Source organism: Caretta caretta, chromosome 8 (assembly GCF_965140235.1).
Source record: "Caretta caretta isolate rCarCar2 chromosome 8, rCarCar1.hap1, whole genome shotgun sequence".
In the NCBI taxonomy this organism is placed as follows: domain Eukaryota; kingdom Metazoa; phylum Chordata; order Testudines; family Cheloniidae; genus Caretta; species Caretta caretta.
This window is the reverse complement of record NC_134213.1, coordinates 64,200,411-64,225,041: the sequence shown is the minus strand read 5'-3', so window position 1 is coordinate 64,225,041 and position 24,631 is coordinate 64,200,411. Positions and strand designations below refer to the sequence as shown.

The 24,631-nt window shown below is 42.7% G+C and overlaps 1 protein-coding gene across 1 annotated transcript; it reads left to right on the top strand.

Annotated features, from left to right (window-relative positions):
- The first annotated feature begins 12,049 nt into the window (after nt 1–12,049).
- LOC142073110 (complement factor H-related protein 1-like) lies at nt 12,050–23,643 on the top strand. The gene is made up of 4 exons (XM_075131977.1): nt 12,050–12,179; nt 13,484–13,660; nt 19,500–19,700; nt 23,145–23,643. Exons 1-4 carry the CDS (start codon nt 12,116–12,118, stop codon nt 23,156–23,158), a joined length of 456 nt encoding a protein of 151 aa, XP_074988078.1. The 5' UTR covers nt 12,050–12,115; the 3' UTR covers nt 23,159–23,643.
- The last annotated feature ends 988 nt before the right edge of the window (nt 23,644–24,631 follow it).

Below are 24,631 nucleotides of genomic sequence, written 5' to 3'. Positions count from 1 at the left end.
ATAATGAATAACACGGTGTGTTTGGTTTGTGTAGTGCCAGTATGTGAACAGCCGCCTGATGTTGATTTTGGAGAAATTATTAGTGGCGAGAAATCGCAATATGTGGAGAGCGACTCAGTGCAGTATGGCTGCTATCCTGGGTACACGCTGGCAGGATCTGAATGGATAACGTGTTATGGGAGAAACTGGATGCCACCGCCAAAATGTTTGGGTAAAGGGAAATTTGAGTCTATTTTATTCCTCACACCTTAGGTCTTGGTGAATTTTTGTTAATGTTTGTTAATGTATGTAGAACTCGATAGTTAATCAGAGTCCATAGGTGAGAAGAATCCTTCATTATTCCACCATTGCAGAAAAGCAGTTGGTTGCCGTCACTGTGGTTCCATGTTGTGGAGTCAGGGTGCATTCTGATGCAGGTATTTGACAAGGGAGAAAACAAGTAATGTATTAAATTTCCATCACTGGATTTTATAGCATTGTTTTCTCCAGTGGGTTCAATGTATTCTCCCTCAGTGTAGAGGTTGACATTATAATAACTGTGGTGTCACCTTCTTTCCTTATTCCTGGAACAGCTTTCCTCCAAATCCCTCCACAAACCCTCCTCTTGTGGGTTGGCTTCCCTTGCTCCCTGTAATCTATGCTCAGACATTCCTCATTCCAGCTCCCAAGAGAACAATTTGTAAATAGTAATTTTAAACATTTGGCAATTTAAGAAATATTAGAAAGCCTAAGAGGTTAATGTAACATGGCTAACTTTAAACCCCTGCTTGCCTCCCTGCATACATAGAATCATAGAATATCAGGGTTGGAAGGGACCTCAGGAGGTCATCTAGTCCAACCCCCTGCTCAAAGCAGGACCAATCCCCAATTTTTGCCCCAGATCCCTAAATAACCCCCTCAAGGATTGAACTCACAACCCTGGGTTTAGCAGGCCAATGCTCAAACCACTGAGCTATCCCTTTCCCCCATCTCCTAAGAAATTTAACCTTTTCCCCTTGTTTTGTGTATATCACACTGAGCCCCTAAAAGTAATATTCTTAGTCACAACTTTAACTCATGTGCCACATTTTCACTAGTACTATGAAACCTATTAAAAGTTATCCATTGAGAGACTGATAAAAATCAGTCAACACAAATGGTCTTCTGATAAAAAATGAAACAGAATTGTACTCAATACCCTTTGGGGTTCATAGGGATGGTCTCCTAATGAAAGTAATTGCTTAATAAAGGTGGTCACTTTGGAGAGGTTATTTGAATTTAGTTTTCTATTCTCCTCAGTGACTTCTCTGGTGACTCCAATTCCAACTATCGAATCAGCAACCATCTCCCTTTCACCATTGTTTGACAAGTTTAATTTGCAATTGAAATGCAATTAGACTCTGAGCCTAATCACCCAATGGAAACCGTTTTAGGCCCCATATCTAATGCATGAAATTTATTATGAGATTTAGTTAATAAATTATTCTTGACATTTGGCATAATCACTTTCTGCAGCCAGATCATAGAAGAGATTATTATTATGGTGAAAGATTAAAATAAATAGCTTTAATTGTGTGTAATCTGATTTGGAGTTTTGGAAATGATTAACTTAAAACTTTTTGGGGAATAATACATTGTTCTAATTTTTTCCTGTTTTCATTTAGCACCATGTACCATCACAAAACAGCAACTGGAGGACAAAACTGCTTCTGCCCAGTGGCTGCAGACGTACAATAATTATTCTAAATGATCAATTAGTGGAATTTTCCTGCAGAGAAGGCTATAACCCCACAGATCATTCAGCCAGGAAGTGAGTTGATGGACACATAGATTTTCCACTGTGTATCTCTGGTAAGTATGATAATTTGCAGACACTGTCTATATCTCACATGAAATGAGGGGAAGATAATGAAGAAAATCTCATCCAAAGTAGCCTTAAGGGTGAGCAAGCAATGATTGGGCATTCAGTATCCTTTTTTTTTTTTTTTTGGTTTTATTTGTTTTTTTGCTTAGCCACAGGAAAGAAATGTGGACGTCCACCTGATGTTGCTAATGGAGATATAACTACTTTTTCCCAAAAAGAGTATGCCTCAGGCTTTTCTGTGGAATACAAATGCCAAAAGTTTTATTCAGTGAAAGGGCAAAATAAACCTTTCTGTAACAATGGAAACTGGACAGAAACACCAATTTGTGAGGGTAACATGATGTTTTCTACAACAAAACCTATAGTTTTTTTTTCCAGTGTATCTAAGTATATCTGGTAGCAGGTAAATGTGTTTCACAGTTCAAATCATTTTTGTTACATTATTTTGTACCAATATTATGAACTGTATAATACAGAGATTTTACTGTTAGAAATCTAAATATTTTTTGATGAAAGTTCAAAATCTCCTGAGCTTCTTTTAGGAAATTATTGGAAAATGTATTTTCTTTACTATTTCAATGAAGTCCTTTTAAAGGAACATTCAATGAAATTTCAGGGCAGAAAATTCGCAATTGATAAAAGTAAATACTTTTTCACAGAGCACTTAATTAGATGGTGGAACTCATTGACATAGGAAGTGATTGAGGCCAGAAGTTAGCAAGACTCAAAAAGGAATTCAGTGTTTATATGGCCTACAAGAATATCCAGAATTATCATGATTAATAATGATAAAAATGTGGAAACAATATTCATTCATGTTTCAGGGTTAAAACAGTATGTAATTATTAGAGATCAAGCTGAGATCTAATATGAGGGGGTGGGGAGCAAATTATGCTATCTCTGCCTGCCTCAGGGTTCTTACACCCTCCTGTGATGCATCTGGTACAGGTCACTGGCTGAGATCTAATCTGGGAATCCCAGGTTCTTCACCAGACCATTTTTCTATTACTAACATCAAAACAAATTTGATTATTGGAAAAGCCAGGTAATATCTTGTTCAGTGTTTGTTCCTGACAATCCAGATACTTTTCCTCTCTCTCTGCCCCTGAATCACTCCACTGGACCTCAACCACAATAACTATACGTACATCATTAGACTTCTGTTTTTCTCATTCTAGAGCCATGTGTTATCTCTCAGGAAGAAATGCAAAACTGTGGCATAGAGCTGACTGAGACATACTATGGAAAACAATACGTACAACATGATGATTTTGTTGTGTTTAAGTGCAAATCAGGACATGTACCCCTGGCATTTTTATCTCCTGATTTTACTGTGTGGTGTCATTCAGGCAATATTGTGTATCCCCAGTGCAATAAACGTATGTATTCCTTAATTAAATTACTATTCCTTGGGATATTCTGAGCTGGGAGGAAAATGAGCAAACTTGAAACAAAAGACCAGTGCTTCATAGGTTTATATTTGTTAAATACAGGGAAAAAATGACATCACTATCAAATATGGAATGTACAGATGACACTTACGAAATGAATTACCTTGTTTTTATTTAGGAGGGCTTCATTGATCTAGTTGTTAGAAAACAAATATTTAATAGATCAGGGTATATAGCAGCATTAATTGCCCTGTTGCCTTGTTTGTCAGTACACATTGGAAAATTATTAGCCTTTAAAGGAGAAGTCAAATTAGATGCATTTATGATTAAATTGGCTCCCTTGCAAATACAGGTGTGGGTTTATGAACCTAGCAGAGGTGCTTCTCTATTCATTTATCATTATTGGAAAGAGTTGGTAAGACAGTGGATACATGGGACCAGAAAGCAGAATTTCCTTGGGTGGTTTTTTTAAGTGTTCTCAACAAGGTCCTTCACATCAGTCTATTAAGGGAAATAAATACTCAGAGTAAAGAATACAATTCTATATAAGTTAGAAACTTGCCAGGCAATGGGAAACTTGGTGTAATTCTTAGTGGGTTTGAGAGGATAGAAGGGCATTCAGGCACCTTTCTCTCTCTCTCCACATTCGGGGCCACAAGTGGGTAGTGGGGGAGTGTCAAGGTTCCTCCCCCACTCTGAACTCTAGGGTACAGATGTGGGGACCTGCATGAAAAAACCTCCTAAGCTTATCTTTACCAGCTTAGGTCAAAACTTCCCCAAGGTACAAAATATTACACCCGTTATCCTTGGAATGGCCGCTACCACCACCAAACAATTACTGGTTACTGGGGAAGAGCTGTTTGGACGCGTCTGTCCCCCCAAAATACTTCCCAAAACCTTGCACCCCACTTCCTGGACAAGGTTTGGTAAAAAGCCTCACCAATTTGCCTAGGTGACTACAGACCCAGACCCTTGGATCTTAAGAACAATGAACAATCCTCCCAACACTTGCACCCCCCCTTTCCTGGGAAATGTTGGATAAAAAGCCTCACCAATTTGCATAGGTGACCACAGACCCAAACCCTTGGATCTGAGAACAATGAAAAAGCATTCAGTTTTTACAAGAAGACTTTTAATAAAAAATAGAAGTAAATAGAAATAAAGAAATCCCCCCTGTAAAATCAGGATGGTAGATATCTTACAGGGTAATTAGATTCAAAAACATAGAGAACCCCTCTAGGCAAAACCTTAAGTTACAAAAAAGATGCACAGACAGAAATAGTTATTCTATTCAGCACAATGCTTTTCTCAGCCATTTAAAGGAATCTAACACATACCTAGCTAGATTACTTACTAAAAGTTCTAAGACTCCATTCCTGTTCTGTCTCTGGCAAAGAGCAGCACACAGACAGACCCAAACCCTTTGTTCCTCTCCCTCGTCCCAGCTTTTGAAAGTATCTTGTCTCCTCATTGGTCATTTTGGTCAGGTGCCAGCGAGGTTACCTTTAGCTTCTTAACCCTTTACAGGTGAGAGGAGCTTTCCCCTGGCCAGGAGGGATTTCAAAGGGGTTTACCCTTCCCTTTATATTTATGACACGCCCCCCAAATCTCAGCTAGGGTGAAACACTGGCTGGGATTTCTTCCTGGAGCTCTAGGAAAAACAGAGTTAATAAGACACATGCATCTCTAAATATACTACCAAGTACATAAAGACTAACAATATTTTCCACATCTCAAGGACGATTTTAACCAGTTGATTCTGGGAAACTTTCACGGGAGAGTGCATCAGCCACTTTGTTAGAAGCTCCTGAGATGTGTTGGACGTCGAAATCAAAATCTTGGAGAGCTAAACTCCACCGAAGAAGTTTTTTGTTAGTTTCCTTGACGGTGTGAAGCCACTTCAGTGCAGCATGGTCGGTTTGCAGGTGGAAACGCCGTCCCCAAACATATGGGCGTAGCTTTTCCAGAGCGTAGACAATGGCGTAACATTCCTTTTCAGTGACTGACCAGTTGCTTTCCCTCTCAGACAGTTTTTTGCTGAGAAACACTACAGGGTGGAATTCTTGATCAGGTCCTTTCTGCATTAAAACTGCTCCCACACCACGCTCGGACGCATCTGTGGTTACAAGGAACGGTTTGTCAAAGTCTGGGGCCCTTAGTACAGGGTCAGACATGAGTGTCGCTTTAAGCTTGTTAAAGGCCTTCTGACACTTTCCGGTCCACTGAACAGCATTTGGCTGTTTCTTTTTGGTTAGGTCTGTCAGTGGGGCAGCGATTTGGCTGTAGTGCGGTACAAATCGTCTGTAATAACCAGCCAAGCCTAAGAAGGATTGAACCTGTTTCTTTGACTTTGGGACAGGCCACTTTTGGATAGCATCCACTTTGGCCTGTAGGGGGCTGATAGTTCCTTGACCCACCTGGTGTCCAAGGTAAGTCACTCTGTTTAGGCCTATTTGACACTTCTTGGCCTTAACAGTTAGTCCTGCCTCCCTTATGCGCTCAAGGACTTTTTGTAGATGTTCCAGGTGGTCTGCCCAGGAATCCGAAAATATGGCCACATCGTCAAGGTAGGCGACTGCATATTCTCCTAATCCCGCTAGGAGACCATCTACAAGTCTTTGGAAAGTGGCGGGTGCATTTCGCAGCCCGAAAGGGAGTACATTAAATTCATACAGCCCGAGATGTGTGATGAAGGCTGACCTTTCCTTGGCAGATTCATCTAGCGGTACCTGCCAGTACCCCTTGGTTAAGTCCAAGGTAGAGATGAACTGGGCCCGTCCCAGTTTCTCTAATAGTTCATCTGTGCGTGGCATTGGATAGTTGTCTGGGCGAGTTACAGCATTTAGCTTACGGTAGTCCACGCAAAAACGTATTTCCCCATCTGGTTTGGGAACTAGAACCACTGGAGATGCCCATGCACTTTCAGAGGGGCGGATTACACCCATCTGTAACATATCCTGGATCTCCCGTTCTATAGCAGTTTTAGCTTGAGGAGACACCCGGTAAGGTTGGACCCTAATTGGGTGAGCATTACCTGTGTCAATGGAGTGGTATGCCCGTTCAGTCAGTCCTGGGGTGGCTGAGAACGTTGGCGCGTAGCTAGTGCACAGCTCCTGGATCTGCTGTCGCTGCATACGCCCAAGGGTCATGGAGAGGTTCACCTCTTCCACACCACCACCACATTTCCCTTCGTAGTAGACACCTTCAGGCCACTCAGCGTCGTCTCCTCCCTGGGCTGTAAACTGACAAACCTTTAATTCTCTGGAATAAAAGGGCTTTAGAGAATTAATATGGTACACCTTAGGCTTTCGGTTGGAGGTGGGGAATGCTATGAGATAATTAACGGCTCCCAGGCGCTCCTGGACCGTGAATGGCCCTTCCCACGATGCTTCCATTTTATGGGCCTGGAGCGCCTTTAAGACCATGACCTGGTCTCCTACTTTGAAGGAACGCTCTCTGGCATGTTTATCATACCAGGCTTTTTGCTCTTTTTGAGCATCCTGTAAGTTTTCTCTAGCAAGGGCTAAAGAGGTTCGGAGGGTGTTCTGTAGGTTGGTTACAAAGTCCAGAATGTTAGTTCCTGGAGAAGGTGTAAATCCCTCCCATTGCTGCTTCACCAACTGCAATGGCCCCTTAACCTCACGGCCATATACAAGTTCAAATGGGGAAAACCCTAAACTGGGATGTGGTACAGCTCTGTAGGCAAAGAGCAACTGTTGCAACACTAGGTCCCAATCATTGGAGTGCTCATTTACAAATTTACGTATCATGGCCCCCAAAGTTCCATTAAACTTCTCCACCATGCCATTTGTTTGATGGTGGTAAGGAGTGGCAACCAAGTGATTTACCCCATGAGCTTCCCAAAGGTTTTTCATAGTTCCTGCCAGGAAATTAGTCCCTGCATCTGTGAGGATGTCGGAGGGCCAACCTACCCTGGCAAAAATGTCTGCTAGTGCCTGGCACACACTTTTAGCCCTGGTGTTGCTTAGAGCTACTGCTTCTGGCCATCGGGTGGCAAAATCCATGAAAGTCAGTATGTACTGCTTTCCTCTGGGTGTCTTTTTCGGAAAAGGACCCAGAATATCCACAGCTACTCGCTGAAATGGAACTTCAATGATGGGGAGGGGTTGTAGAGGGGCTTTGACCTGGTCTTGGGGTTTTCCCACTCTTTGGCACACCTCACAAGACTGGACATAGGTAGAAACATCCTTGCCCATTCCCTCCCAGTGGAATGACCCCCCCAAACGGTCTTTGGTCCTGTTCACCCCAGCATGGCCACTAGGGTGATCATGGGCTAAGCTCAAGAGCTTGGCCCGGTATTTAGTTGGAACTACCAACTGTCTCTGAGGATGCCAGTCTTCCTGGTGTCCACCAGAAAGAGTTTCCTTGTATAAAAGTCCTCTTTCTATAACAAACCTGGATCGATTAGAAGAGCTGAGAGGCGGTGGGTTGCTCCGTGCCGCCGTCCAAGCTCTCTGGAGGCTTTCATCTGCTTCCTGTTCGGTCTGGAACTGTTCCCTTGATGCTGGAGACATCAGTTCCTCATGGGATTGTGGACCTAGGCTTGGTCCCTCTGGAAGCGATATAGGGGATGGAGCTGTTTCTGTTGACTGTGAACCGCTCTCCGCTGGTGCACTATGTTGGGATTCAGGCTCCGGCTGAGCCTCTTGGGTCGGGTTATCGGCTGCTGCCAGTTCAGGTTCGGTGGGGCCCTCTGTTGTTGAGGTTGCAAGTACTGGATTCAGTGCTGACACGGGGTCTGGTGTTGGTTGTTCGGCTGGTTCCGGTTCTGGGACTGGTTCCGTCTGGGTCTCTGGGACTGGATCCACTACTGCTGTTGCAGACATTGGCATGGGGTCCGGGTCCATCACCTCTGACTGGGTCCTGATAGAAGTTTCCGGAACAGAGCTAGGCCTCACGGCTTGTTTAGCCTGGCTGCGGGTGACCATTCCCACCCTCTTGGCCTGTTTCACATGATTGGCCAAGTCTTCTCCCAACAGCATGGGGATGGGATAATCATCATAGACTGCAAAAGTCCACATTCCTGACCAGCCCTTGTACTGGACAGGCAACTTGGCTGTAGGCAAATTGAAAGAGTTGGACTTGAAGGGTTGAATCGTCACTTGGATCTCTGGGTTGATTAAATTGGGGTCCACTAAGGAAGCATGGATAGCTGACACTTGTGCTCCGGTGTCCCTCCACGCGGTGACCTTCTTCCCGCCCACACTCACAGTTTCCCTCCGCTCCAAGGGTATCTGGGAGGTATCTGGGCCTGTGGACCTCTGGTGTGATTCCGGTGCAATGAACTGTAATCTGTTGGGGTTCTTGGGGCAGTTGGCCTTTACATGCCCCAGCTCGTTACATTTAAAACATCGTCCAGCTGATGGGTCACTGGGGCGAGGAGGGTTGCTGGAGAACGGGGTGGTGGGACGATAAGGGGTCTGGAGGGTTCTTTGGGAGGTAGGTGGGGCTTTGGGCGGCCCCCGGTAATAGGGTGTGGTCTGGGGTGGTCCCTTCTGGTCTCCACTCCAACTGCGACCAGTTTTCTTCTTCTCTGCCACCTCCACCCATCTGGCTCCAATCTCTCCTGCCTCGATTACAGTTTTGGGCTTCCCGTCTAGGATGTATCTTTCTATTTCCTCAGGAACACCCTCTAAGAATTGTTCCATTTGCATTAGGAAGGGCAAATTTACTGGAGATTCAAGACTTGCTCCTGATATCCAGGCATCCCAATGTTTCACAATGTGGTACGCATGTCGGGTAAATGACATGTCTGGTTTCCACCTTAGGGCTCTGAACCTCCGACGAGACTGCTCGGGCGTTATCCCCATTCTGACTCTCGCCTTGGATTTAAACAGTTCATACTTGTTCATGTGTTCTTTAGGCATTTCAGCTGCCACCTCAGCTAAGGGTCCACTGAGCTGCGGCCTCAGCTCTACCATGTATTGGTCAGTAGAGATGTTGTACCCAAGGCAGGCCCTTTCGAAGTTTTCTAAGAAGGCCTCAGTATCATCACCTGCCTTGTAGGTGGGGAACTTTCTGGGATGGGAAGTGGTACCTGGAGAAGGATTGCTAGGGTTTGTTGGTATATTCTGCTGGGCCTTTATCCTCTCCACCTCCTCCACATGCTTCCTCTCTTTTTCCTTCTCCTCCTCCACATGCTTCCTCTCTTTTTCCTTCTCCTCCTCCACATGCTTCCTTGCCTCCATTTCCCTCTTGTGGGCAGCCTCCTGTACCTCCTTCTCCAGCCGCATGAGTTCTATCTGTCTTTCATGTTCCCTTTGTCTTTCCTCAGCCTGAAATTTGGCTAATTCCAGCTGTAGTCGAGCTGAGGATTTGGTCATTCTAACCTCTCTGTTTTTAACTAACTTTACACCCGAGGTTTAGAAATAAACAAACAAAACTTGGCTGTAAAATTTTGCTGTGCTGCAATAGAATACCTATTCTCTGATAGTGATTGTCAGCCTACAGAAAAAGACAATTCCCTTGTCTCTGCTCTGGGCCCAAATTAAAGCAAAAAACCTCCAACTACTTGGAAACCTGCTTACCCAGCCCAAAGAAAAAGCAAATGGGTAGAACACACACCCCCTATTTACTTTTAGGAAGAAAAGAAAAAAAAAACCTCTGGGATGGAAGACTTCCCTGCAGGAGTTAAGTACCCTGCCTCCAGGCAAAGAAAACCTGCAATTCACAAGATAATCCCCTTTTGTCTCTGCTTGGCCACAAAGCAGAGAGAAACCAAGCTGCTTTCAGTTTCAAAGCTGCTTTCTGGACTTTCTTTCCAAAGAAAAAAAAATTTCCTTTTTAAAATCTGTATTTCTAGTTCAAAAAATCTCAACTGGATCTCAAATGATTTCAGGTTAATCCCACCACTGTGCCACCATGTCAAGGTTCCTCCCCCACTCTGAACTCTAGGGTACAGATGTGGGGACCTGCATGAAAAAACCTCCTAAGCTTATCTTTACCAGCTTAGGTCAAAACTTCCCCAAGGTACAAAATATTACACCCGTTATCCTTGGAATGGCCGCTACCACCACCAAACAATTACTGGTTACTGGGGAAGAGCTGTTTGGACGCGTCTGTCCCCCCAAAATACTTCCCAAAACCTTGCACCCCACTTCCTGGACAAGGTTTGGTAAAAAGCCTCACCAATTTGCCTAGGTGACTACAGACCCAGACCCTTGGATCTTAAGAACAATGAACAATCCTCCCAACACTTGCACCCCCCCTTTCCTGGGAAATGTTGGATAAAAAGCCTCACCAATTTGCATAGGTGACCACAGACCCAAACCCTTGGATCTGAGAACAATGAAAAAGCATTCAGTTTTTACAAGAAGACTTTTAATAAAAAATAGAAGTAAATAGAAATAAAGAAATCCCCCCTGTAAAATCAGGATGGTAGATATCTTACAGGGTAATTAGATTCAAAAACATAGAGAACCCCTCTAGGCAAAACCTTAAGTTACAAAAAAGATGCACAGACAGAAATAGTTATTCTATTCAGCACAATGCTTTTCTCAGCCATTTAAAGGAATCATAATCTAACACATACCTAGCTAGATTACTTACTAAAAGTTCTAAGACTCCATTCCTGTTCTGTCTCTGGCAAAGAGCAGCACACAGACAGACCCAAACCCTTTGTTCCTCTCCCTCGTCCCAGCTTTTGAAAGTATCTTGTCTCCTCATTGGTCATTTTGGTCAGGTGCCAGCGAGGTTACCTTTAGCTTCTTAACCCTTTACAGGTGAGAGGAGCTTTCCCCTGGCCAGGAGGGATTTCAAAGGGGTTTACCCTTCCCTTTATATTTATGACAGGGAGAAACAGTTCCTGCCATAACTGTAAGTAGCATAAGGACTGTTCTAAATTGTGCTGACAAGAGAAGTGCCATAGGGAACCTTCTACCAGCTGAGGACTAGGTGGAGTGCTGTGAATTACAGTCCTATACCTTTGATCCTGGGGCTGCCCATGACAAACCACTCAATCACACTTGGGGGAATCTTCACCATTCCCAGTTAGGGATAGTTTAAAGGTTTTTTTCATGTCATGCCAGTGGTGCGAAAAGACCTTAACCGGGGTCAAGGATGTGGTCTCTAGAGTTTAATTAGTGACAACTTAGAGTGGCAAGAACTTAAGTCAACTCAGGGCAAGCCTCTCAACATGCCATGCCCAAATGCAGGGCACAATGTATAACAAGGACCCCAAATGAGGGGGACAAACTTTTAATTTCTCCTAGGCTCACCCAGACTATGATATTAAATTGCTCTTTAATGCATATTAAGTAGCTCAGTGGAGAAGTGCTTATATCACAATAACCACTACCATATCTTGCACTGGAAACATCACTAGACAGATGTAAGCACCTCTCCACCTTCTTAGTCAGCCCAATGCAGAGCACATAGAAATAGTCTACCCAAGATACATGAACATGACTGAGCCTTGCTAAAGCATGGATCTCATGGTAGAATAACACTTCTCAGGAAGAGTAATTCCAATATTCTAGCCTTACCACCCTTCCTTCCATGTTATCTGTACAGAGAGAGAGGTAACTACTTGGAATCAGGAACTAAGAGACCTGGAAGAAAAGAAAATTGAGGCAAGTTAAACATTAATTTAAAAAAATAGCAAGATTGATCTTTTACTTTATTGAAGCCTCAGATTTTATAGGTATAATTAGGGTAGGGAATAGTGCTACTAGAACTTCCACTTTAAGTAATTAGTACCCTAATATATTACTCTGTGTTTCAATGTTCTGTGTTTGTTTTAGATGTGTTAGGAAAGTGTGGCCCCCCACCTTCTAGTCAAAATGGAGACATCATTTCTGACCTATTGCCAGTGTATGCAGCAGGCTCTTCAGTGGAATACAAATGTCAAAGTTTTCATGGAATGACGGGATCCAAAATAATTACATGCCACTTAGGAAAATGGACAGCCCCACCAGTATGCTCAGGTACGTATAAAATGATTCTTGTGATATGAAAAAGAAACAGGACTTTGCTCTTGCTTTTTGGGAGGGGATGGGGTGGTACAAGTCTGGCAGAGACTAGTTGGCATATCCACCTCAGGCACAGAGCATAAACTCCAAGGGAGAACCCACAGACTAGTTTCTGTGAGTTGGGGAGGAAGAGCACAGTATGATAGAGCTGGTCAGAAATTTTCCCACAGATAAAACACTGATTCATCAAGCTTTTTGCAGAAACATTATTATTTTAATAAATCTCCATCGTTGCTTGGCTTTCATTCTATGCATCCTAACTCAAATGTTTTTACTAGTGTATAACCCTGTCAAGGTTCCTTCCCCATTCTGAACTCTAGGGTACAGATGTGGGGACCTGCATGAAAACCTCCTAAGCTTACTTTTACCAGCTTAGGTTAAAACTTCCCCAAGGTACAAACTATTTTACCCTTTGCCCTTGGACTTCCACTGCCACCACCAAACTTTATCTGGGTTCCTGAGAAAACATTGTTTGGAAACGTCTTTCCCCCCAAAATCCTCCCAACCCTTGCACCCCACTTCCTGGGGAAGGCTTGGTAAAAATCCTCACCAATTTGCATAGGTGACCACAGACCCAAACCGTTGGATCTTAGAACAATGAAAAAGCATTCAGTTTTCTTACAAGAAGACTTTTAATAGAAGTAAAGAATCACCTCTGTAAATCAGGATGGTAAATACCTTACAGGGTAATTAGATTCAAAACATAGAGAATCCCTCTAGGCAAAACCTTAAGTTACAAAAAAAAACACACAGACAGGAATATTCATTCTATTCAGCACAGCTATTTTCTCAGCCATTTAAAGAAATCATAATCTAACACATACCTAGCTAGATTACTTACTAAGTTCTAAGACTCCATTCCTGTTCTGTCCCTGGCAAAAGCATCACATGGACAGACGCAGACCCTTTGTTTTTCTCCCTCCTTCCAGCTTTTGAAAGTATCTTGTCTCCTCATTGGTCATTTTGGTCAGGTGCCAGCGAGGTTACCTTTAGCTTCTTAACCCTTTACAGGTGAAAGGATTTTTCCTCTGGCCAGGAGGGATTTTAAAGGTGATTACCCTTCCCTTTATATTTATGACAAACACTCTTCTTGCCTCACTGTAATTTAAAATGTTCTCATAAACTGGACTGGTTGATCACTAGAGAATCTGAATCAAAGTTACACACAACTAATGGAACACCATAAGTGATTTAATTAACCTGAGGTCCTTCATGGGAATGTGTCACTGACTCTAAATGTTCCTGTATCTCTTTTTCAGATATGAGATGTGCACCTCCACCAGAGATTTATGATGGTAGGATTCTAGGTGCTAAGCAGCAAAGATATTTGCCTGGTGACAGGATGCATTATCAATGTGGGCGAGGTCTGAGCTTTATTGGATCTCTGACTGTAACATGTGAGGAAGGGAAGTGGTCCCAAATGCCAGAATGCAAAGGTATTTTAATTTCCTATTTCTAAAATAGCCTAGTAGTGAGGATATTGTTGGAATCAAAAATATCACTCTCAGTCAGAAGTGCGTATTTCCTTGTTTTTCTGTCGTCTTATAATGCACAAATATAATATCTCTTGCAAACAAACCAGAGACAAAATCAATTTCCAGTCTGTGATGTTCCATGCAAGTTCTGAGTAAAGGGTGAGAGGCAAATTTTGTTACCCCTGCTCATACTGAATAGTTAACACTGACTTTGATGAACCTAGTCCAATATTAGGATTTGACCCATGACATAATGTGAATATGAATGGTTGACTGTTCTCTATTTCTGATTTTTAAGTGCGCAGTTTCACTGCCACTTGCAGATGAGCTAGACAATTGGTGAAAATGCCCACTCCTTTGAAGTCAGTGGAAAAATTCCACTGATTGCAATAGAAACAGGATTTCACCACGTATCTTCAAGCTTCCAGAAAAAAAGTGGTGTCACTCTACTGGCTCATTTTGTTTATCTTTTCATATACCAGAATTTCATTGGCACAGCAATAAGGGTGGCATAATCAAGGTCATATTATTACCAAGCCATAGCACAGGTTTAGAATAAGAACAATGCAGAGAAAATAGATGAACTAATATCCGCTTTCGTTATGGTCGATTGTGGTCCCTATATAAGATACTGTTTCTCTGAATTCTCCCTCTGAAAGAGTCTTACTTTCACTCTTACCTGAGCCTCTCAGTTTTCCCTATCTCAGCCTTACTGACCTTTTAGCAGAACAAGATAAAGCAGAGAGCAAAATCAAAACAATATGAAACAATTACAAATTTAAAAATCTTGAAGCAAACTAAAATGATCAGAGCCAACGTTATTGGTATTTATGGACAAAAACTTCTGTCTTAGGTTATACACCATTAAATACACAGTTCAGTCACATCATTAAGATAATGCAACCAGGTGAAAACATATTAAAAGACTGAACAAACAGCCTATTGTGTCTAACAACTAAAACCACCCAACTCCCCTCAACCACCCTTGAGAGCTTGAGTGACTAGCTGGTATGGTACAGCATCCTCAGAAGATATGGAGAAAAACAATATTCAGCTGAAATGGAAGTTGGAAATTAAATTGGATTCTATAAGTGGAGACTCTGTTGAATTTGACTGTAAAAGGGAACATGTGAGGGATCCATGATCTTCTCCATTTAGAGTACAGTGTGTGGAGGGGAAATTGGCATATCCTAAATGTAAGAGAAGAGGTAAGTGATCTCCAGTAAATGACAGTATTGGTAAATTACCTGTCTCAAAGATGTATTAATTTTTACTAGGAAATTCTCAGATTTAAAAAATACTATGGCACAATTGTGATGGGTACCATAGAAACATGTTGGAAATCATGCTTCCTGACTCAGACAGCTTACAATCTAAATCAAACACAAATGGTGGATTAAAGAGATTCACTGGTTACTTTGCTTGTGAGCACTATTACTTGAGCTGGGACAATCTTCCTTTGACATCTGAGCCTGTTTAGGTTACCAACAGAGGAGAAAAGTTTTGTAAGTTTTCTTGTCTTACTCAAGTTCTCTAGCTGGTCCAATTCCTCATTCAGATAGCTGACTTCCACTGCAGTCTGCACTCATTTGCTTTCCCTCTGAAACTGATTTTTTTAGCTCCTAAAGTCAAGTCCTTGCTGGATCTCGTCACTGTTAGCAAGCTCCATGTTGGAGAAAGATTTAATGATCTCTTCGAGTTACTGGGAAACCTTCTATCCATGAGGGTCAGTTTGCTGGTCCTCTCAATTATCTGTCTCGCCATGTTACACTGGGAGTGTTGCAGCTGGGTTTCTCAATCTGCCTAGAAACTTTGTAGCTGCTGACCCAACAAATATTTTCTCTCAGACTGTGAGTCATCTCTCATACCTTTCTGGGAAACCACCAAATGTTGCTTCAATTTCCTTAGTGAAGACTTCAACTCCTGTTTCAGGTCTTGTTTTAATTCCCTTGACCTTCTTTGATGTAACCTTTTTTAGCCTGAGTGGTTAGCCAATAGTCAGGGTCTTCCAACTTCTTTTTTGTGTTAAGAAGAGGAATAGGGGATAGAGTCCGGTTTTCTATGATGCAGCTTTTTTTATTTGAGTGTACACAAAGTCCTGTTCCTCTGAAGACAGGAGGATCAAACAGGAGGCAGTTTACTTGATCGCAATTCCAAGCCAGCCTTCACATTCAGCACTCTGTCCAAAAAATGCTTTCACAGTTTTTCTGCGGGGCTACTCTCTTCCAGGGCTTCTCTTGCTGTCCACTGGCTTTCCTGCAGCTTTCTGGCAACTTCTACCTCAGACATAAACAACTCCACCAATTAATCCTCAGCTCCTGTGTTTGTTCATCCCTATGGGCATGGGCAAAGCAACAAAAATTAAGGAGTGCGTGAGGGGGACACAGATTTGCCTTCTTCCTGACTGTCCTCTTCCCTTCTCACGCAGGCCACCAACACAACCACAACCAGCTGCTTAAGTGCCCTGGCCCATAAACTCCTAATCCCATCCCCTCCAAATCAGTGCCAGTGGCGTTGTGACCTGGCGCACAGGATCAAAGTGCTGATCAGGTCAGGACCAGTCAAAAAACAATCTGGCCACAGCCCAGGTACCCCCCACCCTGGCTTTATAGCCTATACCTAGTAAAATCCCTTGTATCAGCTGAGTGACACAGAGGGGCCAGATTGTAAAATCGAGTCACGGTGTGTGGGTCTCTCTGTAAAAATGGATATGTGAGGGATCCAACATCTTCTGCATTTAGAGTACAGTGTGTGGAGGGGAACTTGGCATATCTCTAAGTGTAAGAGAAGAGGTAAGTCACCACCAATTAAACTACAATATTGGTGAATCACCTGACTAAAATTTTGTAACTTATACTGAGAAATTCTAGGGTTTAAAAAAATAGAGAAGACAAATGGTGAGTTAAAGAGACAGAGGTAACAAGCAAAGTAACCTCTATATTACTTGAGCTGGAACCATCTCCCTTTGACATGTGGGCTTCTTTGGGATACCAACAGAGCAGAAAAGTTTTGTAAGTGTTCTTGTCTTACCCAAGTTCTCTGGCTGGCCCAATTCCTCATTCAGATAGCTGACTTCCATTGCGGTCTGCACTCATTTGCTTTCCCTCTGAAGCTGATTTTTTACCTCCTTTAGTCTTTGCTGGAGCTCATCACTGTTAACAAGAACCATATTGGGAAAAGCTTTCCTGATCTCCTCTAGTTACTGGGAAACCTTCTATTCATGAGGATCAGTTTCCTGGTCACCTCCTTTATCTGTCTTGCCATTCTAGACTGAGAAGCCCAGCGGCAAAATTCCCAATCTGCCTAGAGACTTTGTAGTTGCTGGCCCAACAAATATATTCTTTCAAATTGTGAATCATTTCTCATACCTTTCTGGGACACCACCAAATGTTCCTTTAATTTCTTTGGAGAAGTCTCCCACTCCTGTTTCAGGTCTTGTTTTAATTTCTTTTGACCTTTGATGTAACCCTTTTTGGCGTAAGCGGTTAGCCAGTACCCAGGGTTTTCCACCTCATTTTTTGTGTTTGGAAGAGAAATTGGGCTAGAGTCAGGTTTTCTATGAAGCAGTTTTTTTAATTTACAAAGAATGTAAACAAAGTCCTATTTCTCTGAATGCAAAATGAACAAACATCATGAGGCAGTTTCTTTGCTCACAGTTGTAAGCCTGCTTCACATTCAGCACTCTGTCCAAAAAATACTCTTACAGCTTTTCCTCACAGCCACTCTTCCAGGACTTCTCTTGCTGTTCACTGGCTTTCTGGCAGCTTCTGACTCAGGCACACACAGCTCCACCAATTAATCCCCAGCTCCTGTGTTTATCCATTCCTAAGGGCAGGAGCTGTGCAACGGTATTTAAGGTATGTGTGTGTGGGACATAGATTTGCCTCCCTCCTGACTCTCCTCTTCCTAGGTACCCCACCAGCAACACCACCACCAGGAGCCTAAGTGGCCTGGCCCATGAGCCCTTAGCCCCATCCTCTCCAAATCTGAGCCACTGGAATTGTGGCCTGGCACACAGGATAACAGTGATATCAGGTTTTGCCAAGTCAAAAAGCAATCAGGTCACAGCCCTGGTCCCCCTGCTTTCAGCTTCACAGCCTATACCTCAGTAAACGTCTTGCATCAGCTGAGTGACACAGAGGGGCCAGATTGTAAAATAGAACCAGAGTCTGTGGGTCTCCCTGTGCTCATCTGGTCCCAGCTTCCAGCAGACTGTTCCTTTATACAATATGATTATCATCGGTGATCCCTCGATTTGAGGATGATCTCTACCATGGATTTACATATGGGTCCTGAGATGACTGGAACCACAGATCTGCCCACAGTCGGTACTGACATTTCCTGACAGGTCAGCTGCCTGCTGGGAGACAGTTTTCTTCTGTCTCTCATTTCAGTTTGAGGGCAAAGCACTTCTCCTCAAAGCGGGCCACTGCCTGATGGAGGATGTGGCACCATTGTACTTGATTGGTGGCCTGCTCCTCCCAGCTTGTGATGTCCACATCCGTTTTCTTGAGATACACTTCTAGTGTTTCTTTGTAGCACTTCCTCTGACCACCACAAGATCTCTGACCATACTGAGATTCTGTGGTGCTGAGAATAGAGGGCTTGTTTTGGTAGGTGAGAATCTGGCATCCACACACAATGTCCAGCCCAGCAGAGTTGGTGGATAAGGGTCATTGCTTCAATGCTGGTGAATTGGCTTCAGTGAGGATGTTGGTATTAAAGTGGCAATCTTCCCACTTGATATGAAGGATCTTTCAGAGGCATCGTTGGTGGTTCCTCTGAAAACTCTTGAGGTGCTGTCGATAACCCAGGTTTTGCATCCATAGAGGAGTGTAGGCATGACAACTGTCTTATAGACCTGAATCTTGGTGTTCTTCCATAGGTCATGGTCTGTGAAAATGCACCAGAGCAGTTTCCCAAAGGAGGCACTTGTACACTGGATCCTGTGCTGGATCTCACTGGCATTTTTGCATTTAGAGAGTGTTGGCTACTGAGGTAGGAGAAGTGCTCAACTATCTCCAAAGTCTGTCTCTCGATGGTGATTTGTGGTGGATCATGTGCAAGGCCAGAAAGCAAACTGATGGAGCACTTTAGTCTTCTCGATATTAAGTGAGAGTCCTAGGCTTCAGTAAGCTTGTTCAAAAAAATGTAGTGTGGACTGAAGGTGTGAATTCTCAGTGTGTGTGTAAGAATGGTACAGTCATCAGCATACTGAAGATCAATAATGGACACCTGGAGGACTTTAGACTTTGAGCAGAGACGTCTAAGATTAAAAAGCCACCCATCCATTCTGTATTGAACGTCAGTTCCAGTGAGGGAGGTGGTCTTTAACAAGGACCAGAGTGACTGCTAAATAGATGGAGAGCAGGGTTGGGGCAATAACGCATCCTTGTTTAACCACAGTTTTGATGATGAAAGGGTCAGTCTCCAAGTCATTACAGAGAACAGTGGCAGTCATCTGATTGTGAAGAAGCCTTAGGACCCTAATAAATTTTGGAGGGCAACCAAATCTGGCCAGCAGCTTCTCTCTCTATTCATTTAGTCCCAGTCACCACTCTTTTCCTTCACACAGTATGACCCCGGTTGGTGTGAAAGCCTCCCTTTCTAGAGTTCCTTCTTGTTCTCTCAACCTTACCCTCTCTTTTTTACGTTTCAAAACTTATCAGAAAATATTTTGCAATTTTAATGAGCTAAGTAAAGCCTTTTTAGACAGGGTCAGACTCAGTACAGTTAGTGAACCAAATTTCCAATGACAGATCAACATGTACATGCTTAAATTATATTTTTCTATTTCCAGAGTTATGTATAACATCCCCAGAAGATATGGAGAAAAACAATATTGGGCTGAAATGGAGCTTGGAATTTAGACTGAATTTAGAAAGTGGAGACTTTGTTGAATTTGGCTGTAAAAATGGATATGTGAGGGATCCAACATCTTCTGCATTTAGAGTAAAGTGTGTGGAGGGGAAATTGGCATATCCTAAGTGTAAGAGAAGAGGTAAGTGATCTCCAATTAAACTACAATACTGGTGAATCACTTGACTAAAACATGTTAATTTTTACTGGGGATTTCTCCCGTTTAAAAAATACAATGGCACCATTGTGATGGGTGCCATAAAAACATGTGGGAAATCATGGTTCCTGACCCAGACAGCTTGCAATCTAAATAAAGAAGACAAATGGTAGGTTAAAGAGATTCACTGGTTACTTTGCTTGTGAGCACTATTACTTGAGCTGGGACAATCTTCCTTTGACATCTGAGCCTGTTTAGGTTACCAACAGAGCAGAAAAGTTTTGTAAGTGTTCTTGTCTTACTCAAGTTCTCTAGCTGGCCCAATTCCTCATTCAGGCAGCTGACTTCCATTGTGGTCTACGCTCCTTTTGATTTCCCTCTCATGCTGATTTTTGTAGCTCTTTAATTCCTTGCTGGAGCTCATCGCTGCTAACATGTTACATGGTGGGGAAAACTTTCCTGTTGTCCCATAGTTACTTTGAACCCTTCTGATCCATGAGAGTCAATTTACTAGTCACCTTATTTATCTGCCTTTCTATTTCAGACTGGGAATGTCACAGCCGGGCTTCTCAAGCTGCCCAGTGACTTCATATCTGCTGCTCCAAAAAATATTTTAACTCAGACTACGAATCATCTCTCATACCTTCATAGGAAAGCTCCCATTGCTGCTTCAATACCTTTTTACAAAATCTCCATCTCCTGTTTTAATTTCTTTTGCCCATCTTTGACTTTGCCCTTTTTGGCCTAAGTGTTTAGCCAATAGTCAGGGTCTTCTGCCTTGATTTGTGTGAGGAGGAAAAATGGAGGTAGAGACAGGTGTTTTCATGACACAATCCTTGTTTTTTTACAAAGAATGTACATAACATCCTGTTTCTCTGAACAGTTGGATCAGACAACAGCAGGCTGTTTCCTTGCTCACAATCCAAGCCTACCTTTACATTCACTGTTCTGATCAAGGAGGTCTCCTTTGGATTTCTACCAGGCCATGCTATCAATTCTTCTCTTGCTGTCCACTGGTTCTCTGCAGCTTTCTGGCTGCTTCTTACTTACACTCACACACTTCCATCATTTAATCTGCAGCCCTCCTATTATCAGTCTCCAGAGAAGCCACTCAACCAGAAATGCATGAAAGTGCTTCTTCACTTAGCCTGAAGGCATGATAGTCATCTTTCATATCAACTTCACTGAGTATGTCTACACAGCAGTCTAAACCTGGTCTTGAGCCCTGGCTCAAGCCTAACCCCTCTTGTATCCACACAGCAATTGTGTTAACCAAGATCTCATACTTAAGGTGTCAGGACCCTGTAGTGCTAGGACTCAGGGATCAAGCCCTATTGCTTTCCTGTGTGCACATAGCCCCAGCTTGTCTCAGGTCCTGGAAGTCCTCTGGATGTATCCCAGAGTTCCTTGGGGAATCCCCCTCAGGGCTCTAGATGCCTATAATCTCTGGTGCTGCACTCTATTGCAAATGGAATCCACACCTGCCTTTGAAAATGGCAGCAGCTCAGATCAGCATTAACCCATTGCCTGCTGAACATCAGTCTGAAAGCACACCACCAGACAGCCTGCATGGTTTGCAGTGGAGAGTGATCAGAAGAAGCTTTTTGCAAAGACAGCTGCTTCATGGTGACAAGAGCACAGCCAGATTTTGGTGCACACTTCCTGGACACCCCTGCACACACAGCCCCAGGGAGGGCAAGGGAGGCCTGAGAGTGGAGTGGGGTCTCAGCAGCTGCCCTGCAGGGAGGAGGGGCAGCAGAGTTCCCAGCTCAATATAGCCAGGAAAGGGATGATCCTCCAACAATCTGGCCTCTCCCTGCTGTCAGGGCAGTGAGTGGGAGCCAGGCCCAAAAATTCCACACAGCCGCCTGGGGATCCCTCATCCCTGTCTCCCAGGGGGTACGGATAAGGGATCCCTGTGGAGCACACTGCACCCCAAGCACTGAGGATGCACTTTAACACTCTGCAGCCAGTGGCAGCCAGGCTGGGTTATATGTGTCTTTTTCCTTTGAATCCTGTATTTTATGTCAAACTTAAAAATGGACAAAAATAAATAAAGCCCAACCAAAACACGCACCTTCATTGACCATCCCATTTCAAAATTTAAGAATTGAAAAGTTTCATTTTAATAGTTCAATGGCCCAGGAGACTGGTTTCTGACTTATCCTCAGAATAGGTGTTCATGGGCATTTTCCTGCCCATGTGACTCAGCCTAGAGCTGGAGAGCCCATTTCTCAGATTAGATGGTAGCTTGGTAGAACATCTTTTCAAACTGCAGTCATTCTACTTAGACAGCCTAAAGACTAAAGGGGTTAATTATGCAGTGTATGTATTTATGTGCTCTGTATGGACACCTGAGTCCCATCGATAGCACCATCACAGTTAGGAAACTGGGTTGGTAGTAGTTTTCTCACAGTGCAACATATTCATAAGGCTAGAGTGTCGACACTGGGCGGTTGGACAGTGGGGAGGAGGTGCTAGGCACTCTGGGATAGGGTTATTTTGACTTGGGTCTGTGCACTGCGGTCTGAATGCCAGAGCCCTAGGTTCAAGCACAAGTCAGAAAATCCTTAACCTAGGGTTAAAATGCAGTGTAGACGCTCAAGCCGAGGGTTCCTTGACACAGGTCAGCTGATTTGAGTCTCAGTAACCCTAGGCGTACATTGCTGTGAAGAGACTACCCATAGATTAAAGACACACTTACTGTGAGCTAAGCAACCTCCAATACAACAATACTATCAAATCTATTGATGGAACAATCTATTTTGTCTTACATGATTCTAGTTATCCTGTCTTCTGCTATAGAAGATGTGTAATTGCTGATCTTTCTCCCATAATAGGCTTACTCCTATATTATTATGATAATTCCCACACCCCTGCTGATAATGTCTTTTGAGAAATGATGCCCCCTTTATAGCACTGGGGACAGTAGCAAATCATTTATGTATGTGTGTGTATGTGTATATATATATGTGTGTGTGTGTGTGTGTGTATATATGTGTGTGTATATATATATATATATGAATGAAGAGGGCTGCCTGGAAGAAGCTGATAAAGAGTTATAGGATGAAACAGGATAAAGATCCCTACTTCAAAAAATCCATCACTTTCCAATGCTAGTAGCTACACACTGGATCCTGATAAAATACAGTAATATGTATGAAATCAATGCATGGTTTTCTATGCTGCTTTTAAGTTATATGTAACATGAAATACTTGTTTTTAATATGTACAGTAGTTGAACCACTGCAGTTCAGGAGTAAATGCAATTACTCTTGCTGGAGTTTGTTCCAGTGTGAATTTTAAGGAGTTGTGCTGAAATCAATATTCTGTTCCTGTGAGAGACCCATAGGGGATTTGTATGTCATATTTGTTTTAAAAAATTGATGTACTAAATTAATTTTCCAGTATTTGTTCTTTCTCTGACAGGTACTTATGAATGAATAAAAAGAAGCATCAAGCAAATAATTTTAACCCAGATCTGATGAGCAGAAGCCATTAACCAGTTATTTGTAATGTTCACACATTATGTCCTTTGTCAGCATTTTAACATAGATTGTCTGAACTGATACATGTAATTACTTCTTTTGTCACAATGTATATTAAACTAATCATAAAATAGTAACAACAGATGGGCAAAAAGGTTCAAACTACAGCTTTTTTTATGAAAATTGGAAAAGGAAGCTTTAAGGGAAATTGTACACTTGGCCGCACTTCCTGCTTGCTGAAACAGAAAGCAGCACTCTTTCTCTCTGGCCCAGATCAGGAACTCCTGGAAGTCTCACTAGGAACCTTGATCTTGGGAGGCTTATAGCCCAATTGCTACATCCGGAGGTTTATTTATAGCTTGAGACTGTTTTGAGTTCCACCCATCCCTAATAGCAATTGGTCATCATTCTTTCAAATGTTTTAGTCCATGCAACCATAATGTTATCTAGACATCTAACACAGTTATATTCACTTCTCTGATGAAAATTTAAACTTATGATGTCTTTTTTTTCCCTTTTGAAAATTAAAGAGTTGTATATTTCATTTAGCAATTTTTAAAAAAATCTGTTGTTTGAGCGTGTTTTTTATTAATAACCCAACCTGAAGGCGAGTGAGAAGGAATTTTAGGATTTGTTGAAAAGAAGAGACAAAGATGAAAGCCTGCAGCCCATTGAATAGCAACATGATGCATACATTGGGTACCATGTGAATAAATTGACTATTCTTACCTTCTACTGTATGCAACAAACTAGAAGTTAGACCAGTGGTGTGACAGAGATGAACTTATCAGAATCCACATACGTGAGAATGACAAATTAATAAAGAGACAGTGAACACTGATGGGATGCTACATGTATAAACCACCTTCTAGACCTGGGGCAGCATACTCCTGCACTATAAAAGCTGAACAATGCTCCCCTTCCCCCCTCCCCCCCGCCATTTCCCCAAAATTGTGTGGTGGCTGAAAAGTTTCACATTATTACACTGGTAATGTTACTGATCTCCCTAGCTCTCCTATTCAGCCGTTCCACTTTGTCTAAGAAATTAAGTAACTAAAATGTTCATTAGCACAGGGACTTGAACTTGGGACTCATATATATCAGGTGAATCGCTAACCACTGGGCCGTAGAGTCATTCTCAATGGCTCTGTAGACCCCTGACTGTTTAATAGAAAATGGAATGGCTTCAACAGACACGATTGCGTTTTAGCTTTTTGATAAATGTTGTGTCCTCATGTAAACCCTCTTTTTTACATGTCAGGATATTTTCAGTGTTCATCTGTGGCAGAGCTAAGAGGAAGCATTTAGTCTGGGACAGCGTCACACTGATATTGCTGCTGTTCCTGAATGGCTCACACTAAGAAAGATTTTTACTACTTGAAATCTACATGGCTAGTTTTGATGGCAATGGCACGACCTATGCTTAAA